This window comes from Rutilus rutilus (genome assembly GCF_951802725.1).
Source record: "Rutilus rutilus genome assembly, chromosome: 21".
In the NCBI taxonomy this organism is placed as follows: Eukaryota; Metazoa; Chordata; class Actinopteri; order Cypriniformes; family Leuciscidae; genus Rutilus; species Rutilus rutilus.
Window position 1 is genome coordinate 6608911 of NC_140226.1, and position 8881 is coordinate 6617791.

At 36.8% G+C, this 8881-nt stretch overlaps 1 protein-coding gene across 2 annotated transcripts; it reads right to left on the bottom strand.

Annotated features, from left to right (window-relative positions):
* Positions 1–5358: 5358 nt before the first annotated feature.
* nkx2.4a (NK2 homeobox 4a) lies at positions 5359–7856 on the bottom strand. 2 transcript variants are annotated; one of them, XM_084394221.1, is made up of 2 exons: positions 7364–7856; positions 5359–6820 (listed from the first exon to the last, which is right to left on the bottom strand). In XM_084394221.1, the coding sequence occupies exons 1-2, from the start codon at positions 7734–7736 to the stop codon at positions 6180–6182; spliced, it is 1014 nt and encodes a 337-aa protein (XP_084250347.1). In that variant the 5' UTR covers positions 7737–7856; the 3' UTR covers positions 5359–6179. The 2 variants fall into 2 exon arrangements, with proteins under 2 accessions (XP_084250347.1, XP_084250346.1); XM_084394220.1 differs by having other exon boundaries at positions 5359–6847.
* Between the last annotated feature and the right edge of the window lie 1025 nt (positions 7857–8881).

Genomic DNA, 8881 nt, shown 5'->3' on the forward strand with positions numbered 1-8881 from the left:
TTACATCCATCCATCCAGCAGAGTTATACACATAATAGAGCAGGACAGGACGTAAACATATGCAACACCAATCCTCCTTTTCACACTTCTGAAGTGGTTGCACGCAAACAATTCATGCTATTGCCTGCCTCCATTTGAACCACCATCCACCCCTGCCCTTATAAACAAACAAGACCCAGTCTTGCAGCTGGCCATCGCCTTGGCAACTGTGGATTGGAAAGAAGCTGTGTGCTAGTTAGAAAGTGTAGCATTGTAAGAGTCTTGCAGGGACCTAGAATACTTCAGCACTTCACAATGTGGCCCATTCAACCCTGATTTGAATTTTAGGAGCCGAATACAAATCAGATACTCTCGGCTCTTGAGAATCCCATTGTCATCTGAAGCATTTTCATCAAGGCATACAAATTTTCACAATTGTCTCATTCAGAGCTCATGCTAAAGAAAGATCAGATGTGGATTAATGGTAAAACATTTCATTAATGGTTTAGCATATACATTAAAAACTGATATAGGGCGATACACTGCTTGAACAGACTGGATTTCAGGTATAGCAAGAATTCACAATGCATTCATTGAGTCATTAAAAACTTACTAGGAATATTATCATTATTTAAACTTCATCACACTTTAAACAAAATAATAATTCGGTCACACTTTAGTTTAGGGTCCAATTCTCAATATTAGGGACAACGTTTGCCTCAATAAACTCCTAATTACTGCTTCTTAATAGATAGTAAGCTAGTTGTTAAGTTTAGGTATTGGGAAGGATTAGAATATGGCCATGCAGATATAAGTGCTAATAAACAGCCAATATCCTAGTAATATCCATGCTAATAAGCAACTAGTTCAGGGGAGGCCAACGTCGGTCCTGGAGAGTCACAGTCCCGCAGAGTTTTGCTCCAACCCAAATCAAACACTCCTGAACAAGATAATCAAGTTCTTAAGGGTTACTAGAAAGAGACAGACAAGTGAGTTTTTATCAGGGTTGGAGCAAGACTCTGCAGGACCGACGATGGCCACCCCTCAACTAGTTGCTGATTAGCATGCATATTACTAGGATATTGGCTGTTTATTAGTACTTATAAAGCACTTATAGCACTTATATAGCCTTATCCTTCATGGCCATATTCTAATCCTTTCCAATACCTAAACTTAACAACTAGTTTACTAACTATTAATAAGCAGCTAATATTGAGAATTGGACCCTAAGCTAAAGTGTTACCAAAAACTTTACAAGGCCATTGTTACATTCATGCTGGGCTAACAGACATATTAAAAAATAAAAAAATAAAAATCCCTCAGGAGACATCAAATGATGTTTTGCTTCCTTTTAACCTTCACATTCACACAAACACCCCCATGGTCTTCTTTACCTTCCTGCTGCCCAGTTTGGGTCCTCTGCCAAAATCTTGAAACCATCCAATTCCAATAAGGTCTATAATATCACATATATTAGATGTCTAAAGGTAAACAAATTTCTCTGGAGTGGTGTTTGCTGAAATTAATGAGGCATAACTAATGGCATACAGCCATAATGACAGCGGTGCTGAGACTGGCAGCGAGAGACAGACCAGCCATTGATTCTTGCTTTAGACCTCTTGAAGTACTAATCACCTTCTTTGGTTGGACTGCACAGGCTTCGGTGGGCTATTGTGGCTCTGTGTCACTCTAGGTCAGTAGTTATTAGTGCTGATTGAAAACAGTTTCTTTAACAACTTATAAGCAGCCTGAATAAGATGCATAGGGAACTTGGAAGAGGGATTACTGACCGGCCAGAGCTGCACAGACAGGCATTGGAGGGAATGTGACATGGTTTGATAATAAGGGATACAACTTTCTCTCTCCCTCACTCTCTCTTTCTAATTTGCTTTCCCTCTCTCACGTAGTGAAATGAAACCGAATTTAGAGGGGCGAATTGCCTGCACAATGTTGGTGGAATGTTATTCATTGCAAGCAATGGATTTAAACATTTCAGGACAGAAAATGGTACAATTTTCTTGCTGTATGTACATACATATAAATTCTATATGTCTATACAAAGACAATGGCAAAATTTGCTGTCATTTGTTTAATTCTATGGAAACCCATTAGAGAGAGAATTGCTTTCCGAGTCCCTTGACCTCCTTGAAATATTTTTCATTGTGTTGGAGCATGTCTATTTGCCCACTATTTTCCTCCAGTTTGAAATGGCTCATATTAGGACAGTTTGCATTTTCTAGGACACAGTCTGCTTTGATACTAAAAAGCTAATGGTTTCTTATACTTTCATGAAAACACAATGCCTCAACTCACCCTACCAAGACTTAACAACCCTGTACTATTGTACATAACAGGTTGACAGCAGAAAACTCCCTCCTCTCCTGACTAACAATGATACAGTGAAGTGAGGTTTAGCTCTCTCTGAGAGGAAAGTGTACTGCCTTTATCCAAAGAATGCATTTCACCACCTTGACTGCAACAAACGGGCTTTTGAATAAAAAAATTTACTAAGAAAATCAAATGCATAGAGGTTTATTCCATTATCTTTTTTCATGTAATGAAGTAAACTATTCACAAAGCTCCACATAAGTGTCTACTTTTGTTTGGAAACATGCAACAGAGACGTGTGTGTGTGTGTGTGTGTGTGTGTGTGTGTGTGTGTGTGTGTGTGTGTGTGTGTCAAGTGGGGGTAGGGCGTCACGCACATTCACATACAATTTCTGAAGTATGGCATTGTGCTTCACTGCTTCATAAAAAAATAGGATGTTTTTAGTAAATGAAGATTTAGAAAATATGAATATGCATGTTTAAAAACCATTAATTTACAAAGGTTGATTAGTATGTAGCTTTATGTCTATGTTTATATATATATATATATATATATATATATATAGAGAGAGAGAGAGAGAGAGAGAGAGGGGGGGGAAGAGAGAGGAATAGGAACAATGTAATTGAACCATATGTCTTTACATTAAAAATGAATTGAATAAAATATTTGTTTGTATACTTTTGTAAACTGTTCCAGGACATATGTGTTCCCACATAAACTGTAATACTGACGTCAGGCTGCCTATGCCAATTAGTGCTGTCCAGGTTGCTAGGTCACCATGGTCAATTGAAAGACACATCAATAGAACTTGAAAAGGTTTCTCTGCGATCAGACGTTCTGACATATTAAGTAGAATAATGGCCAGGGAAAATACAGACAAGGTCCTCGGGCTGGATTCAAATTACTCAGTGGTAAGAAATTGTTAAGATCCTGCAATTAGTGGGGAAGAATGGAGCTCCAACAAATCTATGGCAGGATTGAGAAAAGCAATACTAAAATCTCTTTGAATCTCTGTTGTGTTTTCCAGGCACTGAATAGATATTGAAAAGTATATTTTCCAACTTTCAAAAAGCTTTTGCTAGCTATGTTATAACAAAAGAAAGATATTCAGCAGAGCTTGCTTCTTTTTTTTTTTTTTTTTTTGCAATTGTGATCTACAACGAAAACTACCCCATATCTAAATTAACTGATGCATTTGTTCAGCATATTTGTTTTTTTCTGTTGTTAGTAGGCCTATATAATGACATTGTACTTATTATTATTATTAGTAGTAGTAGTCAAGTTTACAAATGTTTTTGCATTTTATATATATCTTTATCCTCACTACAATTAATTATTTGTTGAAACCTTCTAACGTGTACACAAAATTCTGTTTTATATTGATCAAAATATTTAAACCAAATGTTCTGTCTGATGTTATAGTGAGTCCTACAGCATAGAGAGTTTGAAGACTCCTCACTTCTCAGCATTAGACACTGGCAGAGATGAGGTTGGACCACCATCTAGTCTATCATGTAAATCCCGACTCTAACGCCATATTATTTGGATGCAGTTTGCAGATGCACTCGATCTTCCAAATGCCAAGTAAAATAGTGTTATAATCAAATCAGGTTTTGAAACGCTTTGGCTAATGTCAGGTCATAGCCATTTTATAAAGAGTCACCAAATATTTTGCACCAAATATCTTTATTTTTCCCTCATTCCAGACCAGTATCCATGTGGAAGGTGTTTATGTACTTGTGAAAAACAGGACCTGAATTTGGATTGGTGGAGATTGCTAAAACTTTGTCTTAACTGTTGAAAAGTTTTCTATTCTCTCTTGCACCATTTGAACAACAGAAACCCAACTGAACAGGACATCGTTCACATTTCATTCAATCTGTTTAATTTCAGTATGATTAATTTTCACTGGCATTGCTTTGTCTTCCTTTGAAATGCTTTTTGAAGTGTTTCATTAGCATTACGAATAAAAGAATATTAAATAGTAAAATAAAAACGTAAAAGAAAGTTTCGTTTCGAATTTCCGTTTTTGTCATTGAATCACTTTACATAACTTTGGAACACTTATAGCACTTTCTGGGGGGAAAAAGAACAAACTTATATTTAAGAATCGAGTTTCCTATTTTAATTTATTCTTATTTTATTTTATTTTATTTTATTTTATTTTATTTTTATGTGGCGTGCCCTGATCATAGTCAAAATCAACCCAAACTATGTCTGAGGCTTGTTGGATAATTTCATGTATTGCAGGTATAATTCATATTAGACTATGCATGTGAGTCAGTATTAAACTCGCATTCTAATTTTTATATTTATACTTAGGCTAGATATAAATAACATCTGCTTTACTCACTTATATCGCTCATATATACTCACTTTTTTTTTTTTTTGTATGAATACATAATTGTAAATCATGTTTAACCAATTCAGCTTATATTTGCATTGACTTTTACGGTCAATCTATAATATGATTGAAATCCGCGGTATTGAATGTTTTAAAAAGGGAATTCGGATATAGGAAAGAACAAAACTATTGAAAATTTGAGCTTATTACAATTTTTTTTTTTTTTTTTTTTTTTGCTAAACTAACTTGCCCTTTCATTAATAAGTACATTGAAATAGTATACAACAACATGGATAATATAGAATTCTACATATGCAGTTTTATTTTCGTGTTTTAAATAGAACATATAGGCATGTGATGCAGACAAGCCACTCAAATGTCATACACGTTAAATAAAATAAATCAACAGATGACCAAAAATATCGTTCTCTTTTCTGCGTAAAATAAAATTATAGAACCTAAATTTTGAAATGGATGACACAAGGTATTCTGTGTATGTTGCTTCGTTGTTAGCTATTATTGGCTTATCAATCATCATTATTATTACTTTTTGCGTCAGGTAGGTTTCAGATAAACTTAAATTAGGAGAGGCAACTGAAATAAATTCAAGCAAATAATTATCTATGGACGTAAATTTAATAGTAAAGGGTAGACTTTGAATTTGTTTGTAGCCTATTTAAATATTGCATAGGGTTCTTCCCCTCAAAATCAGTGAATCGTTTCCTACCAGACTTTTTTTTTTTTATTATTAAATTTTAAATTATTTTCAAATACTAATTTAATGAAAACGCTCTTCACAGAGATTATACTCTACACACATTAATTCCCAAACAATGGCGTGCAGTTTAATTGATTTATTGTTAACGTTCAATTGGTTTGAAACATATACAGCAGCCATCGTCTTTGTGTCTTTGTTTTAATTTACCAAAAAGAAAAAAGAAAAAGAAAAAATGAATAGAATAAATGACCAACGAAAAGACTCAAACATTTATATTACAGGTAAAAAGAAACTTAAGTGTTAGCCAAATATACAGTCCCTACTTTTCATTTCTCTAAATGAATACATTAGTTTTTTTTTTACAATAGTGGCTTCAGTTGCACGTTCAGGCATTTATTAAGATCTGGGAACTTTTCCAGTTCTTGCTAGAAGTTCATACCTGAAATATGAAACATTGCTTCCCGTGTCCTGGCATTGCCATTGATGTGGAGCAGCAATTTAGTTTAGCAACAGACAACCTTCTACTAGAACAACAAAAGTCCAAAAACATACATCGTGAGACTAGAAATTGTTATTTTGTCCATACTGAGTAGAAGGGCCATTGTAGAAAATTGTGACCATAAGTCTGTTTTTAGAAGAAAGAAAAAACATGTGGTAAATTTCCCCCCAAAACGTGCTCCTTTGATCCGATCACCCGCTTTAAATCTTCACGCGGATGCTCGGTCTTCTTTCGGCCTCACGCGCCTCAGTTCTGAATTCAGAGGACGCTAAAGTTTGTGGAAAAAGACGAAAAGAAAAGGTGGTCGGTCTTACCACGTTCTGCCATAAAGCAGGTTTGACGTGACCATGTTATTCGTGTAGTCTACAGAAGTGTCTATCTGTCCCATGTTGTTCATCTGCGAGTGAAGTGACGGGGGACTGGGAGACATTTCCTCCAGGTCTTGGGCCTGAACCATTGCGTTGACCTGCTGGGTTTGGTGTTGGTTCATAGAATTACTCGAGGTAGGAAGCACGACCCCGGAACCGTTTTGCTGCTGCTGCTGCATTTGCTGTTGGTTTGGCGTCGGTGTGTTGGAGCCGTTCTGGCAAGGCTTGCCATCCTTCACTAGGACAGGAACAGCCACTCTCCTCGGCGACTGCTGCTGTTGACACAGGTTGCCCTCCTGTTGAAGCTGCTGTGCTGCTTTGTCCTTGGCCTGTCGTTTCATCTTGTAGCGATGATTCTGAAACCAGATCTTGACCTGCGTCGGGGTTAGATGTATCATACTAGCCAGGTGTTCCCTCTCGGGCGCTGAAAGGTATTTCTGTTGCTTAAATCTCCTTTCCAGCTCGTAGACTTGTGCTTGAGAGAAGAGCACCCGTCGTTTCCTCCTTGGAGCTGCGTGCAGAGGTGGGATGGATTTGGTGGTGTCGGCCATGCCTAGCGTGCCCATTCCTGCCATGTTCATACCTGTGGAAGGTCCCATGAATCTAGAAACTTCAAAATATGCATACAGATGTACGTCCATTCAATTAGTAGCAGTGTTGGGCTAAATTATTAATAATGTGTGTCATTAAAAAGTTGCTGCCTTACATTTTTAAGTACAATGAACTTGGATATTTAAGTCATTTCAACTTAAATTAAATTTCAATGACTTTAAAATTAGTTGAATCCTGTATAACTTATATATAAAACAATATTTATAAAACTTATTTTGATGAGTATGTAAAAACATATGTTGTCATAACTGATTATATATATATATATATATATATATATATATATATATTTTTTTTTTTTTACAGTGTGCACAAATGAGTGAATAGAAATGTGTAAATTATAATTAACATCGGCAGGAATCTACAAATCAGCAGTATCAATAGCAGCGAGAGGCGACAATATAATACGTACTTTGCAGGCAATTTTACTGATGCGAAAAAATAAGGCAAACTCGCCGGTAACTCAGTAAATAAGTACACAAAACCAGTCTCAAAATAATGCATCATAACTTACTTGTTGAGTATCTAGGGTCGGGATTGGCGCCGTACCACCCTGTTGCTGCTGCGCTGTTTCTCATAGTCTCTTGGTAAGAGGGTAGGTCCCCCATGTTGGCAATGCTGCCATTGCAGTAGCCCCCCATTGCACTATGCGAGAACTGGGAAACGGAGTGTGGCATATGGTAGGTGGTCGCCATAGTGGTGGTGTTGTGGCCCATAGAGTGTTGCTGCATGCCAGTCTGGGACACCTGAGGTTGCCGGTACGCTCCCAATGGAGATGTGAGGTTTCCAGTGCTCTCCATGCCACTAAACTTCTTGTAAGTCTCCTCAATTGGGCTCAAAATATCTGTCACTGAAAAAGGTGTCGTGTGCTTTGGGCTCAGCGACATGGTTCAGAAAGCAGATAGATTTTTTGGTGGTGGAGCTCAGCCGTGTTGTTGTATCAGCTCTGTTCTCGTGGACGTCGACGTAAGAGAGTGCTTGTAGTATGCCTGAGATCCGATTGATCGCCTTGGAGAAGGAGGCGAGCCCTGGCCACTCTTATCTCAGGTTTATTGTAGCCAGGCGCCAGATTTACGACAAACATGAGGGGCGGAGCGACTCCCTAGACCAGCAAACAATAGTCATTGACATCTCAGCAAGATAATTGAGAAAAAAATGTTGTTAGTTTCACATTACATTTATCATCGTGCCGACTGAACATTTTCAATGGTCATATTTCTCCATTTTTTGTCGTACAACACACGAGTCTAACATTGTCCCTAAAAAGCGTATTCGTATTGAATTGAGCCGATGTTTGTCTGAAGTCTTTTCTTTTTCTTCTTTTTCTTCTTTTTTTAGGCACTGTTAATCTGCGTCAATAGGGAATTCCATACTTTTTCCAACTTTGAGAGCCCTCCGAGAGTCATAAGCGCAGTGCGCTCTGTCAGAGTGGCACAATGAAGACCCCCTCCAGTCTATGACCTAATTTATACGTCTTAAGCATCATTTTGTGCCAGCGGTGAGGGTCTCTCCCAAATTAGATCATAGTAAAAATATGTCCTCATATAATCCACATTAGAAAAAGTACAACATAGTTTTTAAACAAACGCCAGTTTGTATTACCTATAAAACTATAACTTTACACTAAAGGAAACGTGTCTTAATAATAAATATTTAAGCTTATGAAGGATGTCTATATATATATATATAATTAAAATCTTTAAGTTGTTGATTGATTTATACAACAAATTGTGTCCGGTATTTTTTTATGTGTCCGGTATTATTTTTCCTGCATCAAGCCGTTATAATCACAGTATAAATACCATAGGTTCATTTTACCTTCTTAATTCAAATCGATATAATTCCTTCTCGGTCAATAACAAACTGGGTCAAATGACCCTGAGCAGGTCTATAATATTGCAATTAAAGTTCACATGTTCTGCCTGACCTAATTTTGGCATTTATATTATAAATTCATTTAAATGTAAAAGTGAGGCTCTCCATTTAAGTGCGAAAGATAACCAAAGCTTGTACGCTTATGATGTTTTAATGT